Genomic DNA, 19,180 nt, shown 5'->3' with positions numbered 1-19,180 from the left:
TGGAATAAATACCATTGTAAGTGAGGAGGAGTATCTTCCCACAGGTACATAACTGCAGCTTTTTAAAATGTAGGTCTGATCTCTTCAGCTTTTGCACCATATAGATAACTTACCGGAGGACACTGGGCCAGTTTATCAGCGGCTACCATCTGGACATTGAGGTGTTTTGCTTGCGATTTCCCTCGAGATTTTATTAACCTTTGTAAAACCTGAAAATGGTAGGCATTTGTAACAGGAATATCTGTACTTGGGTAAGCTACAGGGTACACTACAGAGTATTTTATAAATACAGAATATACAATACATACATATATATAATATATATAATACATTAAATACATGGAAGACAGGCATCTATCATTAAGAAATAAAATACAACAGAGATTAACCACAAAATTAATGTCTTGCATAAGTCTCTTGCAAGCTTAAACACTAGTATGAGGCTGATGTGGACTCTTTTTTTCTAGCCTAACAATTCTCAAACTTTATGCCTCATGACCTATTTAAGTTTAAAAATATTGTGAACCCCAGAGGGCCATTGTTTGTAGGAAATATTTCTTGTATTTATCAGAAATCTTAGCACTGTTAATTCAGTCAGAAATAAATCTGGCACATGTTAATATAAACCACTTAATAAACCTTTAATTTGCTTTAGTGTACAGTTTCACTGATATTTGTAAAGAGACCACTATAGAAACACAGTTAAATAAAGGGGGAGGTGCCAGTTGTGCCTCTTCAGAGACTTGGTGGCATTCTGTGACTGTACTGAAGACTAGCAAGTTTATTCCCATAAAGTCCCATGGCCATAAAGACTCAGTAGCCACAGAGAACAGCTTAGTGTACCAGAGTAAGAACAGTCCTATGATCTGTACTGGAAGTTAACTGCCCCTTTACCATGCATGACATGTAAGGTCATTCGTGGATTCTGTATCTCTTGCATATTTACATACTTCATTGTTTAGTATTAGTGTTGATGGCAACAAGCGGTTCTTTTGGAGTGTTGGACTGATTTGCTTACGGAAAGACCTAAGTACATGAGTCCGAATGAGCATCCTGTCATTAGTCCTAGAACGAGAGTTGCACAGTGGCATTGGTGTTCCTCCTTGAGACAGTCTGCTCTGGACAGTAGCTGAACGTTTTAGTTCATTACACAGTGTTAAACAGTTTACCCCTACTGCACCAGGACATTCTTATGTGAAACTGGGAGGACATAAACATGTGTTTGCTACTACATGTATTCATGCTTGGACTATTAGCAGCTTTACCACCATGTATGTAGATGCCAAGTGTGTTGAAAGGAAGCAACATCTTAATTTTTTCACGGAAGCAGCTTCCACTTAGAAACTCTCTGAAATCCTTTCAGTGACCTAGGGCCCACACTTAAGACCACTGGTTTCAGCCATAACACTAACCATGCTTGTGCTGCTCTAAAACTTCTTGATTAGTATGGGTGTTCTCAAAAACCCTATGTTCATAATAAAGGCATAGCCTGTGACTACTGGAAATCAGAGCATAAATCACATTGCAGTAATGTCTGAATATAGAAAAACAATGGCAACCCCGCTTACCTTAGGAGAAGAAATCTTTACATACACTATAATAGGGGCCAAAGAGGTCTTACTGAGTTGAGCTGGGTGATTAATCGTATCTGCATCAAGGACTACCAATTGCAGTGTTCTTGCAAGTTCAAAAATCCTTTCAATTTCACTCTGAACTTCGGCTGCAAAAGGTTAAACAGAGGTAACTTATTTAAAAGGACATGTTTTAAAACTACAGTAAGCTGGAGTAAAATGGTACACTCTTTCTTTATCCAGAGAGTCAGCTGCTATTTTAATGATTATAGTCAATGTGATGATGAAAGGTGTCCTTTGGCAAGGGCTGCTTGCTCACACCTTTGATCCTCCAGGAATTATTCTTTCAGCCAGCATCAAATGTACCATCTTTCCTTGCGCATGTGCATGGACCATCCATTATGTAAATATGTACAACGTAAAAAGAGAGAGGAAGGGTACCCATTAGAAATTTAGCCCAAGCCATACTTCATAATTTCCACCAATGAGACATAACATCGTCTTAAGTATGATAACCCCTTCACTCCATACAGTGCTACCCGGATATATGTTTTCAGGGTTGACCATTTGATACTGGACAATGAACTGGTGTGCTCTGCCCTGGGGAGGACAGCCTCTCCTGTCCCTAGCTTTCCTCAGTTGCTTACATTTCTTTGGGTAGGGTTGAGACCTTGTAAACTTTTCTCCACTCAGTTTGTCATGTTCATTGTTTCCTCCTTGTTCAGCTCACATTTGGGCAGTCATGGTGGTGAGACTTTACAGGTATAGCTTTTGACATTACCCAGAATATATATGTGTATATATACATATATGCGTGCAATAAGAATTTGTAAAAACAGAGAGGGGGAAAGAGAGAGAGAGAGAGAGAGAGAGAGAGAGAGAGAGAGAGAGAGAGAACAAGAGAGAGAGAGAGAGCATGAATTTAAAAGAGAGTGGTGAGGGCTGTGTGAGGGTTTGGAGGGAGGAAAGGTAAGAGAAAATGTAATTAAATTAAAAGTCTCAAAAACTAAAGAAGTGGTCTAGTAACATTCATGTTTTGAAGGGCAGCTTCCCACTAGAAGCATTGCGTAAAATTGCATAAATGGCAATCCTTACACACTGCAAGGATCCCACTACGGCACCCCCCACTTGAACCTCTGTGATAATGGGGATGCTCCACACACTCTAGTGTGCCTTCTGCTGGCCATGGGGTGCTCAGCCTTAAAATGTAGCTGAACAAAACACCCTGAAGTTTTAAATTTTAATAATTCAGTATTGAACTGTAAAGCACAGCATGGAGCTTGTAGTTCTGACTGAAAGTGAAAGGTTAAGTCCACAAGACTTCTTCGGACCAGCCACCTGAGGCCTAGGAATGCCTCCACTTTCTTTGATTAATTTGTATTAGTGACAGAGCATTTCCAAAGATGATTTGAACTCACCTAGTAGGCAAGTCACTAACTGTTTGCATCAAGTTCTTGGATGCTTTGAGAAACCACAATTTAGTCACTTGAGATACTAACTTCAAAATAATGGTTGGTCATACAGCACCCCTAATGCATATAGTCTTGCTACAATAAATACTACATCTGCCATCTGATCTGGCTCATAAGTTTGCTAATTTATCAGAAATACAGGAAACAGAATTTGATAAATGATAACGTAATACAGTCAGAGAAATTCAGACTGCCAGAAACCTTCAGAATAAATAGCTCAGTTTTTCAAGAAAAAGTTTTTTTTAATGAAAAATGAGAGATTTGAGAGGCTGAATTACAATATATGGACTCTATCATATTAAGATAGTAGTTTATTTATTTGGTAAAATATGTCTACGATTTGTTTACCAATAATCTGTGGGTGGAAAGATGAATATTGTGTGTAAAACTATATTGACTGCAGATAGTTCTTTAGCTTTGTAACTCCTGATGCAAGTGTCCCCAGCATTAAACATTCTGCAGGTGCCCCAGCTGGAATGCCATTTCCTCCCAGGGGCCTTCCCTGTGTCTACTGATGCCCTCCTCAATTTCTTTTCTGCTGCCTGGGCTCATGAGCCACTGACCAACTCTGTGATCTTTTAGCTACATTTTGTGTTCTTTGCTTCTATTACCCTGACACCTTGAATACTTGAATACTTACTAGCAACAGTTCCTTAATGCCTTAAGAACAAGCTCTTTAGCAAGCTCCATGTTTTACTTTACCTCTTTATTATTGCCTTCTACCTCCCTTTTCTTTAAAGGATACACTTCAGCCAAAGTGACACATGTTGCCCAGAAGCCTCTTATAATTATTGCCACTGTCTCAGAACATCACCTCATCTCCTTCTTAACTTTTGTCCTTTTCTACATGCTTGCAAGCTTCAAGTCTCAGCTCAGGACACTGCCTGTGGAAGTTTTCCCCAGGGCCTATACCTGCTGCAGCCTTAGCTCTTCAGCACCGGGTTCAGCTCAGGAACACTGCGCTCACACCACACCCCCGGGTCTCTTATTTACCTTATTGCTGTCTGAGCTCCTGGGCACAGGGGCTGCATCAAGTCTTTCAGGCTTTAGCACGTTGTTTTGTACCTAATATGTGCTCAATAAGATCTATGGCTAGAAGAGGCATTTAAAAAACTACACCACCAGTAGTTGTAAAGGTTTTTGGCAGCCTAAACCAGTCTATCCTGCTGTTGATTTAATTGGTCTCTGTAAATAAATTGCTTGACTTCTTTTTTAATTGGTTAAATCTATGAAATGATAATTTTCTAACAATTTTCTTAAGTACTAGATAAAATAAGAGATTACTATGAGTAAAAATTATCTCATTTTTCTTCTCAAGAAAGAAAGAATAATTATAAGACGTCATATCACCGGTGGCCCAGGCTGCTCTTGAATGTTACTCTTACTGCCCCATCGTCTGAAGGTGCTGGGGTGAGAGGTGCTGCCACACCTACATCTCTAGTATGGTTCCAGACCTATGCCTCTAGAGTTACCTCGGAGGGCTTATTAGGAGACAAAAGGAAGTTTAGTCTATGTGTTATATCTGTGCATGCTCATAGAGGCCAGAAGAGGGTGTTGGATCCCTGTTCCCCAGCATATACTAGAAGCTGAATTCCAGTTCTCTGCAAGAACAGCAAGTGCCCTTAATTCATTGAGCTAGCCTTCCAGTCCCCAAAACAGAGTTTTATGAAGTATTACTAAAAGATAAAATGTTATTATTTATGTTTTTCTATTTATATAATTATAGTTCAGAGTAATTGGGCAACTTGTATACGTAAACCCTGCCTCCCAAAGGCTTTCCATATTTAGCCTAAGTTAAAAATTAAGTGAACCTAAACATGTCCCACAACTTTTAGAAATGTATAAAACCAAAAGCCTAACAATATTAGTTAAAAGTGTAGCAGTACTACACCAAGGACATGTTGTAGTAGCTGCTGGAAGGTCTGGATATTATCTTATCATTGTATGTTAATGAACAATTTCCAGTCACCTCTCTGTAAATACATCAACCTCCCCCTGCTGGTTTTACAAAGAAAAGTATTGATGCAACTCAGACAACAGATAAGAACTGACTTCTGTTATCCTGTTTCCTCTGTTTTCAGCCTCAGCGGGTAAAACATGGTTTTGAAAATGATTTCATTACTGCTGTAACTATTCCGTGAACATTTCTGAAACAAACCACAGTGCTGATGGCAGGTGGGATGTTTTGGCTTATGCTATCTTAATAATTTACACTCAAGTTATTAGGATGACAGACTAGCTGTTGATGCTGATTTTTCTATATAGTTCCTGGACATATTCTCTATTCAGATCTGCTCACTGTTACTATTAGATAAGACATATTTGAATAGCTTGAACTCATTGGTGTTGGCTGACTTACCTAAGCTTGACCTTGTGTTGGATCTTTCGATTATTGCATGCTTACTGGGGTTGTTTAATACTGAACGTTTGGCGAGGGAGATGTCAGCAGTGACTCTTGTGATGGATATCCTGTTGGAGAAACGAGAAAAGCCAAAGGTTCTTAATCTAGTAAAACAGAAGTCACGTCTAGCACGTAAAGGATGACTGATATATAACGATACACATGAGGGGCTAGGAAGATGGTTCAGCAGTTAAGAGCATCTGTTGTTCTTGCAGAGAATCCAGGTTTGGCTCCTCATACTGGCATGGTAGTTCATAACCTTCTGTAGCTCCAGTTCTAGTGGATCCAGTGTCTTCTGACCTCCATGGGCACCAGGTACACACATGATGTACATATATACATGAAGACAAAACACTCATACACATTCAATATCAAATACACATGTGTTAAGTATCAGCATTCACCTATATTCATGTGTGTGTATATTTTGAAACATACATGTTTCAAAACAGACTTAAAGGACAAGCAATCATTTATTATGCACCTGTTTTGCCTAGCATTTACTGATTGTTCACCAAGTCTGAGTAAGAGATTCACATTTGCTGATAGAAAATAAATAAAAAGAAATTACAAGCAGCCTTATCTAAAACCCTGTGTTACTATAAACAGAACCAAACATTACTCTTTAAATAAATTGAACTGAGGTTCCTAATTCTGTAGTCTTGGCGCCTTTGCAGTGCTGTGACGTGCATGAAGAATCTGGCGCCGAGGTTGGAGAGTGAGTGAGACCCAGAATGGTGGCTGCATGGCATGCAGAGCACGTGCAGTCCATCATGACAGCAGTAATAAAGTGCAAGGTTCCAGACGGGGCAGAACTAATGCAGTGGTAGTACATAGAAGCTGGAAATTGGAAGCAGCTGCACGTGGGAAAGTGCAGGAAAGTTCAGGGAATATTCAAATAGGAGAAAAAATGTGAGACAAAATAAAGGCTTGCAGTATCTCTGAAGAAGCTGCTGAGAGTAAAACTACAACCAAAGGCTTGGTTTAAAAGTCTGTCCCAAAGTCAGAACCTTCCAGAGCATCAAGTGCCTCATAAGAATTATTTATCTATTTGGTATAAAACCAGAGACTTGCTATAGATATAGGCAGTCTGAGGACCCCTGGTATTATAGGTAGAGAAGGGGAGCTGAGAACGTCAGATGCCAAGAGGGGAAAAATGATTCTGAATGTTAAATCCTCAACTTCCCCATCTTCGTCTTTTTGAATCCCAGCTTATGTTTGTTATTTTATATCTTTTAGGTATCAGAAAAGAGGCTGCTTCTCTGGACAAACAGCCAAATGACTAAACTATGTGTACATCAGACGTCTCCTCCATAAAATACTTGTCAAGAATGTCCTACAGGGAAACATGCAGTTGCCAAGCCCCACCTATGAGTGCAGACCTTCCTGCTCATGCCTGTTTGCCCCATTCTTAAAGATAAGAGCAACACTAGGCATCTTTGTAAATGTCTTTCACAAGAGGCTATAAAAGAAACAACCATCTGAAGGCTAAATTATGTTCATAGAACTGAAACATTATTTTTTAAAGCTCAGAATAAGAAGATTTCTGGAAATTTAAAAAATGACAGTATAAATAAAAAGTGAAAAGATGGCGTCTCTGAAAGAATAAAAGCAAAGAGACAAGAGGAGGAAAGTAAAGTTTGAAAGTTAAAGAGTTGCCCAGCAGTTCAAACCCCAAATAGTTATTAGCTAAAGAATTAATTCCAGATTCAGAGTCTGGATTTTTATACCAAAACCATCTAGCACTGATTAAAATCCATACCCGACATAAATCCCATTATACTAGGAACCAAAAAACTTCCAAAGGAAATCAGGGCTTTAAACTTCTCAAGAGCAACAGTGGGGCTAGAAGGTAACAAAGCAAAAGCCTTCAGAATCCCCTGCCCATGGCCACACACCATAGGGGCACACTTGCCATCCCAGCAGTGGGAAAGACGAAGCATGTGGGTGTCCAGTACAAGGGCAGCCCCAGCTGCACAGTGAGATCCTGTCTCAACAAGACCCTAGCCATTGCACCATCAGTTAGGGCAGCCCCAGCTACACTGTGAGATCCTGTCTCAACAACAACAAAACCCTAACCATCACACCATAAGCTAAATAGCTTGATTAAAGGCTTTTTTAGACACTTCAGAAAAATCATTTTAGGGATATGAATGAAGGGTGTGTTTGGCTGAAATGGAAGGGTGAAGGTTGAGAGATGACGAGGGATTGAGGATAGAGGACCACCAACCCAACAGCAATCGGAAGAAATCCCCAAGGGTGGTGTGCAGTATATCAGGAGGTTAGCACAAAATGCTGCCCTCTCAGGTGAGATGGTAAGGTGGAGTGGCACCCTTGGGGCTGCTCCAGGGTACGTTATATTGATAGGATTCCTTTTCTGCTGAGCACAGAGAACCCATCGCTACTCAAGTCATCATTCTAGAATGTATATTTCAGAATACCTGCTATAACCTCATGTGGGCCAGATGTGCTTATCTGGGCAACATAATAAGATGACCCGACAACCCCCCATCTCATAAAAAGTTATTTTATAGAATTTAAACTTTTATGGAGGAGCAAAGGTGGCAGAGAAGTGTGACAAGTGCCACTTAAAATTTAAGGGAGATGAGTGAGGATGGACATGGAACAGCATGGAGGGTATCATCTTAGTGTTCAGAAATTTGGAACGGTTCATTAATGTGGCATTGTAGACTGGAAGGAAGGAGTCAGGTAGATACTGAGGGAAGAGGATTACAGGCAGAAGGGAGAGCAAGTACCTAAGCATTAGTACCACTTGAGGCTGATGGCCAAAGGGAGGCAGCTGCCCTGGGATGGGGCCCATCATGGAGGTACAGCAGTACCACATCGACTCCCTGTGTGGTAGGCTTTCTAGGTGGCATAACTGGCATTTCTTTGGTTCTGCCCCCAAGTAGTTGAAAATCTAAGGGCAAAATTTCTGGGGATAATTAGGTTTAGAGTAGTGGTCCTCAACCCATGCATATACACCATGTAAGCATGTAATAATAGAGATTCTCATTTCTTATCCCCGCAATTTTTTTTAAGTCAAAACAGGATCTAAGGACAGAGGGAAAGAGTACTGGGAGAGATATCCTACTGGAATTGGTGGGGGAGGTGAAGAAATCTAGTGTGGTGGAAATCTAGTAATGGGAAATAAGAGCCCGGACCGGCCATCTTTTATAATCAGACAAGGCTTCTAGCAGTGGGACTGGGACATCAATCCAGCCACAGAACCTTTTACCTACAATCTGTTCTGCCTGCAAGGTGGCCTGGGGTGTAGAACTTGTGGGAGTGGTCAGCCAATGACTGGTCCAACTTGAGGCCCATGACGCAAGAGGGAGCCCATATTTGACACTACCTTGATGGCCAGGAACCGGAGGCTGACAGCCAAGAGACCCAGGATAGAACCAAACATGAATGGCAAAAAAGTCAATGAAATGATTCTTCCTGATATTCTGTTCTAGTCATAGTCTGGTGCCTAGGCCTGATTGTCATCAGAGGGGCATCATGCCATCCAGTGAACTCTGGGAGCAGATGCAGAGACCCACAGTCAAACACTAGGTGGAGCCAGAGGAACCCTGCAGAACAAGGGTAGGAAGGATTCCAGGAGCCAGTGGGGTCAAGTACACCATGCTAAACATGCCCTGCAGAATCAACTAAGCGGACCTCACAGGGGCTCATAGAGACTGAAGTGACAAGCGCAGAGTGACGCTGTATGGGTCTGATCAAGGTCCTCTGCATATACCTTATGGTTGTGTGACTTGGTGTTTCTGTGGAACTCCCAGCAGTAGGAGTGAGGGGTGTCTCTGACATTTTTGCCTGTTCTTGGGACTCTTCCTACTGGGTTGCCTCATCCAGTCTTGGTATGTATTGTGACTTCTTAGGCTATGTTTAGTAGAAGTCCCAGGGAGGCCTGCATCATCATCATCATCATCATCATCATCATTATTGTTGTTGTTGTTATTAACAGAGATGGAGGAAAAGTGGATCTGGGGGAGAGAGGAGGTGCAGGGAGGGACTGGGAGTAGTGGAGGGAGGGGAAACTGCAGTCAGGGTGCAGTCAGGATGTAATGTATGAGAGAAAAAATAAAACAAGGTACACTCTGTGTCATATAGGTTGGCATCCTCCTGAGTACTGGAACTCCAGGTATGTGTCACTAAGCCTGGTCTGTCCCCTACTCCCACCGAGTGTACGTCGGGTAATTCTGTTCTGCAGCTTGGTTATAAAACCATTAATTTTGAAGACATTGTCTCACGTATAAGTAAATCTCCTACACCAGAATATAAAGTGATGTAATGTTTCCCATTATTATTGATTTTCAATAAGACACCTTCACAGAACAATCTGACAACAGTGCCTAATATTCCTGTAGTGATTCAGTGCATAGTCCAAACATTTCAGGGCTGACAACTGACATTTTGAAAGTCACCAGGGAAGAAAGCCAAGTCTATCCAAGATGATAGCTTCCCTTCTTCTCCACTTCCTTGTTAGTGTACCTGTTATTATCCTAAAAGTAACAGTGATTGCTTTGCTTCCATGAAATACTAGTTGGGTCCAGCAACTGAAAGAAGAGGGTTGAGGCAGGTCTCCTTTGATGTGGCACAAACTGTTACGTGGCCCACAGTGATTCTGACTGCTCTCCAGAGCACCCACAAATGTTCTTGACTGTGAGAGCTTAATACCACAATTCTTGATAGCCTAGAACCTTTTGCCAACATTTCCCACCACACCCCTCCTTTGTGGCCCTAACACTTTAAAAATATAACTCATTCTGTGGATTCTAAAGAGTACTTCAGTTCTCTTTCAGACTGCCCTGTGTACACACCCCAGAGGCTCTGTCTCTGTTTCTGTCCTGCTTTGCCAACATTAAAGACATTTAATGAGACAGTTACCCTGGATATACTCCCACGAGTAAAGGTGAAAGTTTTATGTCTTTGGAAATGCTACCGTATGGGTTCTGATATCCCTTGGGAATCCTTAATGAACGGCCACAGGCCCAGACTGTTGAAGTGCAGTACAGGATGGGCAAGGTAAAATGCACATGGAAAATACGTTTGTCTAGAAACGATAGGTTGACCCTACCTTCTATTATTTCACTTATTTTCTTCCCAGATAAAATAAGTTGGGCTATGTGATTCCATAGAAAATAGGTCTGAGATCCAGATTCATAAACGCTCAGGGTTGAACAGAAGTAGTCCATTGGTGAGTAAATTGGTGATACCCATTGATTATTTGATTTGTCAGTCTTTCAGTAGTTACACATGATTTCTGTTGTCTCTGTGATTACAGGAAATAGTGTCCTTCAGCTCACTTTGATCTAAGTAGATATCTGTCATGTCAGTGTAGTGTGTTTGTGTCAGGGATACTGTAGTTCCTGTACCAGTGTCCATAAGCTAAACTTGGCCTGACCCCTACTAACCATCGCCACTCTCCGACTGATCCACTGACATATCACTCTCCAACAAACTGTGTCTCGTATTCACTTTCCCCACTTCCAGAAGACTTGTTCCATTCCCCCTCTCTGTAGGCCTTTACCCTCTATAAAGCTAAGGTCCCTTTCTTTTTTACTTTTTATTTTTAAGTTGAGGAGGGAAAGGATTGAGTCCCATATCTTGGCCAGGACTTTTGAGGTATGTCCTATGGCTATTAATGGCAGTTTCCTTTGTAGGTCCTCTAACTGGGTTGCTTTATTCATAATGCTGCCTCATGCCTTGGTACCTTCCATTCCTTTCCATCATCTGTTGGCCATGTCCTCCTCTGATTGGGTTGGTGAGCTTTTAGAAGAGTTAAACCCTTGCTGGATAGCAAAATTCTCAAATCTGTTGACTTCTCCTTTCTCTGTACTACCTGTCCATTGTCTACACACATTTTGGGATGTCCTTGAATTTATATTCTGTTTTGCTGTACATGTTTCAACTTAAAATTTCCATATGGCTCTTCAAGAGTCAGGGACAGTGGCTTCTACGTGTCTGCATTTCTCTAGCAGAGAAAACACAGCAAACAACACTTCCGCACTCAGCTGTCTTTTTCATGTTGAGTGCTTCTGCAGGCACCGAGAGTTCCGAGTTCGTCATCCAGTGAATACCCTCCCTCACATTCTTGTTGGAGAGGATAACAAAGAGTCATATGCATAAAAGAACACCAGGAAAGTGGAGAAGGGAGAGAGGCTGTGCTACCAGGAGAGATGTGAAGAAAAAGTTCCTACCAGAGGGAAGAGCAAGGAACAGACACTGATGTGGACATGGGCCTAGCTGGCTGGAGCACTCATCATGGTGAGGAAGTGGGTGTCAGGGAAAATCTAACTGGGGTGGATATGAAAGCAGGAAAGCAGCCACAGCATGAACAACCCAGTGAGTTCTCTATGAAGAAGGGGAAAATTAGTCAGCTGGGTGATAGGTGGGAAGGATGTTAGGCTAAGTGTGAAGAGAGATAACTATAGCTAATGGCGTCTCCCTTAGGACAGGAAATACTGATGAGAGGGATGGATGGTGAGATCATTGTCTGAGTTGTGAAGTGGGAAGGAAATGGGGAATGTGGTCTAGTGCCCAGGTGGTTGTGGGTTAAGTTAACCATTGCTAAGAAAACCCTAGGAAGGGGAAATGCAGAACATCGAGGCAGACATAAATGTAGTAGGGGTAACTCATGCCTTCTGTTGGCTTCTAACCCTCCTACCTCCAGAAAGAATCTAGCTATGAGACCTAGTCTGGCCATATTCCTCTGACTCAGGTCAGGTAGGTGCTAGAGTTACAGGCCTGTGTCAGTCCCGGCTTGCCCGTTTCCTCCCTGAAGCAAGGATGTAAGTTCACCGTGGGAAAGTGCAGTGAGAAAAGGTTAAAGGATGATGGGGAAGGAGGTGATGGTAAAGTCTTTTGGAAGGGAGGGAAAGTGAATAGAAGAGGGTGAGCTTGTGATATCTGGGCAGCAGCAAGGAACTAGGGCTTCGTGAACTGCAGGTGAGCAGAGGTGGAGCCACCGTCAGCTTACAGACACACATGCAGTGACTGGACTATCCTGGGATGAGGATGCGCAACGCAAACATGGGATCAGATTGCACTAAATGAAGCCTACTTCCTGTCCAGAAAACCAAAACAGTTTACCCTTGAAATCGACTACCTGCCCCACAGAGTTTGACCATCTTCAAAACAAAAATACACAAAACCAGCATTGTGCAACACTTACCGCCCTTCGAATCTGTGTTTTAAAAAATCGAACAGTGCTTTTTGCATCATATCTGTGACCTGTAATTGGATAATAAATTAAAATGTGAGGAAACCTGAGGATAAATAATTGTTACTGATTATGTGAACCAAGTTTACTTCTCTTCATTAACAGCTGAAAACCTTAGCATCACGTTTGGAAGAAGTGTGGTTGCCACGTTTCCTGTCTCCAAGCCCTAATGAAATGACAAGATTAAAATTTCTGATCTTAGGATGTTTCAGTGACAAAAGATTCCTTTGCCAGGGCTTGTAGACATTCTCCATTTGATATTGTTTCCTGGATGTGGTGCGTTAGAGCTAGCAGGAGTATCCATGGCAACCTTCAGGAAATCAGAACACTAAACAAAACACACCACAGTCTGAAAAACAACCTGCTTGGCTGCTGTGAGCCTCGCTCAAATTCAACTCCTACTCACCTCATAGCCCTTCAGAGAAGGGCCCACTAGGACTACTGGCCTCATGGAAGGTACCACGTCATAAGGTGGAATGTGCTCTGTCTGCAAAGAGATGAGGCAACTTTAGACTTCTCAAAGGCAGTGGGTCTGAGATTCTTAGTACATAAGGTACTATTCTCAACTCTAATATACAAGACACTGATTTTTCAGACATTTAAATATTTTCGTCATTGCATCTTTTCCAAGTAAATCAACTCCATGAAAGACTGGCAGCTTTCTTTTTCTAAGTTTTAAATTACTGCATAGTCTCTAATTTCCTTGCATGTAAGCTGCTTGGTAGAACAAACAGAAACATGCCCAATGTATACTAGGTACACCAGGCTCAACTAGCCAGTGAGCCATTGCTCTTCAGGAACACTTGGACTTCCGAAGACATCATGGTTAATTATGACAGATAAATCCCCGTCAGCTTTGCCTATGATATGTTGGTCTTACCTGTATAAATCCTAGTTTCCAAACATTGTGCCTCTCACTACCAAATGCTTGGAATTTCATTGAAATTATGAGGGAGCAGAAATTGGCAGGCATGCTGGTGCCAAAACAGTAATTATCATCACTGTTCACAGCTTTAGGGCTAGGGTTTTGGAATTTTTGACCTTTTTTTTTTTTTTTTTTTTTTTTTTGGTTTTTCGAGACAGGGTTTCTCTGCGGCTTTGGAGCCTGTCCTGGAACTAGCTCTGTAGACCAGGCTGGTCTATAACTCACAGAGATCCGCCTACCTCTGCCTCCCGAGTGCTGGGATTAAAAGCGTGCGCCGCCACCACCGCCCGGCGACCTCTTTTTTTTTTTTTGGCATTTATAAACATCTCAAGTCAAGATTTATGTGCATTGGAGGAAGGTGAACGATTTGTCATAATTTTATTTGACCATGCTTCAGCGGCTTCAAAATGTTTCTTACCACCTTGCATATATAATATGTTTCTGAAGCATGTATTAGTTAGTTTCTCTTCCATAACTGATTTATATATCTCTGTGGGTAATTTGTTTGTTTGTTTAGAAAAACAGGGTAGGAGCTAAATTTTACTGTCACTTCTAAAACTATTATTTTCAACTTTTTCAAATAAAAATTTTTTTTCAAATAAAAATTTGAAACATAGGTAACATAAATTTGCTTGATGAAATTTAAACAGGCTCTTGTAACAGGCAATTGTAAAGTGATACAGGAATAACCTCTCTTAATGCATGGGCACGAAGGAGATTGGGCTTTGGACAATGGATGAACAAATCATTTACACTTATTAATGACTTGTGAGCTCTGTAAGATGCATCATCCCTTGAGGAGCATCTGAAAAATATATTTTATTTTATTTTTTTATTATTTTGGTTTTTCGAGACAGGGTTTCTCTGTGGTTTTGGAGCCTGTCCTGGAACTAGCTCGTGTAGACCAGGCTGGTCTCGAACTCACAGAGATCCGCCTGCCTCTGCCTCCCGAGTGCTGGGATTAAAGGCGTGCGCCACCACTGCCCGGCTGAAAAATATATTTTAAACATGACATACATCAAAAGAACTTTAAGAACTTGATCAACTGGTGTGCATGTACGATTTGCACCATTCTGTCACTGAAAATTATTTGACTGTTGTTTCAAATTGCCCATCACAGACTTGTCTTCCTCTTTCTTTCGCTTATGTGGCTACTTAGACACACATCAAATTCAGCAGCGTCCATATGAGCTTTCACCAGTAGTTGGAGACCATATAATCAAATGGAAAAAGATATTACCGCCAATGGGCTGTTCACCTCTTATTGTTTAAAATTTTCCCTAGCAATCCAAACTTCCTTTTAATAAACATGATAAAGATAAATACATATTTGAATGAAAGTGTAAAAATTAGACAAACACAGCACACTGACAGCACAAAAGCCAGACAAGCAGTGCACTAAAAGCAACCTAAGACATGGAAGACGATTGGGGTGAATGCTCACACAGCCAGCTCTCGTCTGAGTCTACATTATCACAGAAGAAGGAACACAAGAGTAAACACCAGTGCCACAGGCATCAGAAGCATATTTATTAAGCAATTGTATTTCATAGCACTTGGGTTTGTACTGAAAGTGCCTGGAAGCCACATCCTTCTGCTACTGCGGTGAGAACACCATTTTCACCATTACCTATGGAGATAGACACTGCAAGCAGTGAAAGAGCAGCTATTAAGAAATCCGAGTGGCCCAGTGTTAGATAGGACTTTGGTTCCTTCCGTCTGTAACTGCCAGCCTAGCAAAGGGTTACCCATGCTGGCCATCAATCAGCTTCTCTACCATCAGGGGCAGCATTAGAAATTGCCTTATTTGATGGAATATTGATACTCTGTGCCATATTGCTAATGACAACATTTTTATCTGTCCTTTTTGATTAAGCCATTTTTTTTTGTTTTACTTCTTTAGTAGAAAAAATTAGAATAAATTTCTTTAATGTTTTGAAATTTGCAGGCAGGTAAAACTACAAAGTACTTTTTGACGAGCATGGTCATATCAATTTTGCCATGCGAAGTCCAGAATGACTGAGTAGCATTGACTGTCTAAGAAACACCTGCAATTACCTAGCTGCAAGCCACAGTTGTGATGACAAAGTAGGACCAGAGAGGTGGCCCACTCCTGTGGAAGATAATCAGGTTGGGGCTTTCTGTGTTAACACAGAAGTCCAGGTGTTTAAATTTTGCCTGGAGTTAACTTCTTAATGATTATTTAAAAAGAAAAAAAACCAAGCTTATGCTTTTGTGTATAACTTATTGTTAACATCTATAGAGCAAACAGTTGATTTTGTGTGTGGAGGTAAGACTTTTAATTTGATGAAAGTCTAGGGAAGAACAAATTTTTGCTTCATGTGTAAGCTAAAAAAATACCCCTGGCCGGGTGGTAGTGGCACACGCCTTTAATCCCAGCACTCGGGAGGCAGAGGCAGGCAGATCTCTGTGAGTTTGAGGCCAGCCTGGTCTACAAGAGCTAGTTCCAGGACAGGCTCCAAAGAAACACAGAGAAACCCTGTCTCAAAAAATAAAAAAAAACAAACCAAAAATACCCATGCTTGTGCCAGACTTGGTAACAATAGGGGCTATAAGTCTAAAAGCATAATGACTATGGAAGGTGTTATGTCAAAAGAGAAGAAAAAAATGGAAATAGGGAGGTCTTTTAAAAATAGTGCTAGAAGGCAACGAAACATGCCGAGAGGAAACTCGGATTAAACAGTCTTGGGAATTCCTTGGAGTTTTTAGTCAGGGCACAGCATCAGTACACCGTTTCAGTTGGCCAAGGGAAAAGGCTCTACATGTGGCCAGCAGCCATATTGTCTACTAGGTGAGATGCCGAAATCTGACTGATGGAGAAGGCAAAACTATTGGAGAGTGTTTATATATGACAATAGGAAAAACTCACAGTAAACCGCCAAAACAACCCTGCAGTTTTCCACTGGTCTTGTTCATCAGCAGATTTTGCACCTAATGGATTAGAAGTTTAAATACTGACTGCATTCAAAATTGAATAACCTCTTGTTATTTACAAGCAATGTATCTGGATATTATAAATCAGAATCCAATAACTGCTTTAATATGCTTTATTATAAATTATGTGTCTGGTAAAAAAAGACAGGCAATAAAAGCATATACAACTGAAGTGTGCTGTACAGCATGGCCAGTGTTGGACATCTTCGAGTGTTTAAACAAAATCCCTTGTGGCAGATATTATTCCATCAAAAAGGATAAGTACTGTGACGGCATTTCAACAGGCCATTCACTGAATGTTATTGGTGGAAGATATATGGATTTGGTTATCTATTGATAGGTTGTCTTAGGACTGGGAAGACTACTTAATGAAACTGAAGGACTTGATGCTAATGATGCCAGTGGCAGGAAAAACACAGGTATGTCAATGTCGACTTACCGATTTCTGCTTCTGCTTAGCTACAGCAGCATGGAAAAGAAACAAAGAATAACAGAGCATGCGTGTTATTGGCTTGTCAAAGGACACAGACAATCAACAGGACCGGAACTGTGACGCAGTGCAGTAGAGCAAGTGGACAACAGGAGCTGGGAAATCTGTGTTACCTTCTTAAAGAAGGGCATTCTTTTCTCTTTGGAGTGGGGTGACGTTACACTGTTTGCACTGGGCTTAGGGGAGCGGTGGTTTGCTGGAATATCATTCTCTTCTGCATCTAAGCCAGTAGCATCTATGTCTATAGCTATATACAGACAAACAATTCAAAAGTCATCAGGTGGATAGGAGAGGAAAAGCAGATTATAAATAAAATAAAATGAAAGCAAATAAACTAACCACTGTAGAAGATTTTGTCACGAGTGAGCAGCATATTACAGAGTAAAATATAAATGTAAGACATGTTGAGATGCAAGGCCATCAAGTCTAACTAGATAGAAAGATACCCTTGTAATAGCTCTTTCTCACACAAGTCAGTTTTGTGCTCGATCTCCTGAGTACTTTTGAAGAAATATCTTTTTACTGCCTCATCTCAAACTTTGCTATTCTCCATATTAGCTTATAAATGTAAGGTACAAAGCACTTGGTCTCAGTGCACTATCTTCGCTTATCTCTTAGATAAAAGACGAGTGCTCTGACACATTTAATACATTAGGCCTCAGTCTTCTCATTTTGTTGGATTTTAATGTTAGGAGAAAGGGGACCACATACAAAGTTTCATGAAAATCACAACAGACATTTTAGGACAAGAGAATATAAATCCCTTAATCCAGGCAATACCCAGAAAATCATAGGGAAGGCAAATGATTGCTAGAGTGATCTGGGATGGGCAGGACTAAAGTGGTTTCAAGGAAGTATGTGTGTGTGTGCCCTCCGAGATTCTGATTGAAGACCAGTGGGAAACACCAAATTAATGAAATCATCATATCAAAATCAGTTAGGATTTAGACAGTTTCAAGCTTCTAAGGAAGAATGCAAGAGCCCAAAGGCCCAAGAGAACAGGCCTCTTGTTTCCTCAGGAGTAAAGGTTCTAGGTTGGTTGCTTGACCTGTTGTCGCTTCTGAAACCCTTTTGCCTGAAAATACAGCTCTAAAACTAGTCAATGGAAAAAGGATGCATAGTTTCATTTTCAAGTTCCTGAAATCTTTCTACATCAAATTGCTGTAAAATTTTATCAACTACAGAATAGTAAGTTTCAAAGATCAATTCAAATAGTCTTGGTTTTTAAGACTTAAAAACTGAACCCACAGAATGTAAGTGGCCTCCTCTTGGCAGAAGTCCAGCAGTACCAGGTTGCAGACCCAACGCTCCTGCCTTAAGAGTTACACCCATTCCTGCACCACCTAGTAGGTGAGGTACCTTCTGAAGGCCTTCTTTTTATTCCTTTTATTTCCCCATTGGTCATGCCCTTGGGGTCATGGTTCTGAACTGTATCAGATTTGAGCCTGCTAGGTAATTACTTTATGGTTGAGAATAGGTCAAGCAGAAGAAAGGAAAATTTATTCACCCCAGTAAGCCTGGGGCAAAATATGTTAATAAATCCCATAATGTATTGATAGAAGGGACAAAAAATCAGAGTTATAGTTTGGTGCTTAGGTTCAGCTACCTTGCCCTGTGATATACAAGCTGAGCTGAGGCCTACAGAAGCCTCCCCTGGCCTTTTCAAAGGACGCAAGAGCATCTGATCTTGGCACACTATTTTGAAGTTTTGTAGTTACTGTGATCCGAGAGGCTTCAGACTTGGAATATTGGGGATTTCCTGTTTAGTTGCTTTTCGTTTGATTAGTTCAGAAGCCTTTACAGGGGCGAACACCTGACTTATCCGCACAATGTTGCAATATCAACTCTGTTATTTTATGAGTAGGGATTTTCTTTTTCTTCAGTCTTTGCATACTAATTAGTTAAAGGTTCAGACCTTGATCTGCAGAGGAATGTCATAGTCATGAAAACTTCAGGTGTTTGGGATCAACCTAGACTTTTACACCACACTATAGCATTCATTGCTCATGTTGGAAGGTTTCTGTGTGGTGCTACTTGAGAAGTGTTACCCTGAAGAGGATGGAAAGCAGGTCGTGAGTCCCAATACAGAAGCTTGCTATTAACAACTTCCAGATAGGAAAGCAAGGATCTAGGCTACTATC

The 19,180-nt window shown here is 41.1% G+C and overlaps 1 protein-coding gene across 11 annotated transcripts in view; it reads right to left on the bottom strand.

The window, feature by feature from the left end:
* Positions 1-19,180, bottom strand: part of Cacnb2 (calcium voltage-gated channel auxiliary subunit beta 2) — a 350,927-nt gene that overhangs the window by 3,949 nt on the left and 327,798 nt on the right. For 8 of the 11 annotated variants that reach the window (XM_041630528.1, XM_041630527.1, XM_041630531.1 and 5 more), the window contains 6 exons: positions 17,153-17,286; positions 13,076-13,156; positions 12,622-12,680; positions 5,403-5,512; positions 1,569-1,720; positions 114-209 (listed from right to left, as the gene is read on the bottom strand). In XM_041630528.1, the coding sequence (XP_041486462.1) occupies positions 114-209; positions 1,569-1,720; positions 5,403-5,512; positions 12,622-12,680; positions 13,076-13,156; positions 17,153-17,286 (632 nt within the window). Of the gene's footprint in view, positions 1-113; positions 210-1,568; positions 1,721-5,402; positions 5,513-12,621; positions 12,681-13,075; positions 13,157-16,988; positions 17,009-17,152; positions 17,287-19,180 lie in introns of all 11 variants that reach the window. The other 3 variants (XM_041630533.1, XM_041630532.1, XM_041630538.1) reach the window with 1 other exon arrangement.

This window comes from Microtus oregoni, unplaced genomic scaffold, assembly GCF_018167655.1.
Source record: "Microtus oregoni isolate MIOR12 unplaced genomic scaffold, Mior012 000035F_ref0000213, whole genome shotgun sequence".
Lineage (NCBI taxonomy): Eukaryota > Metazoa > Chordata > Mammalia > Rodentia > Cricetidae > Microtus > Microtus oregoni.
The sequence above is the reverse complement of the archived record's forward strand: the minus strand, read 5'-3'. Positions and strand labels throughout refer to the sequence as shown.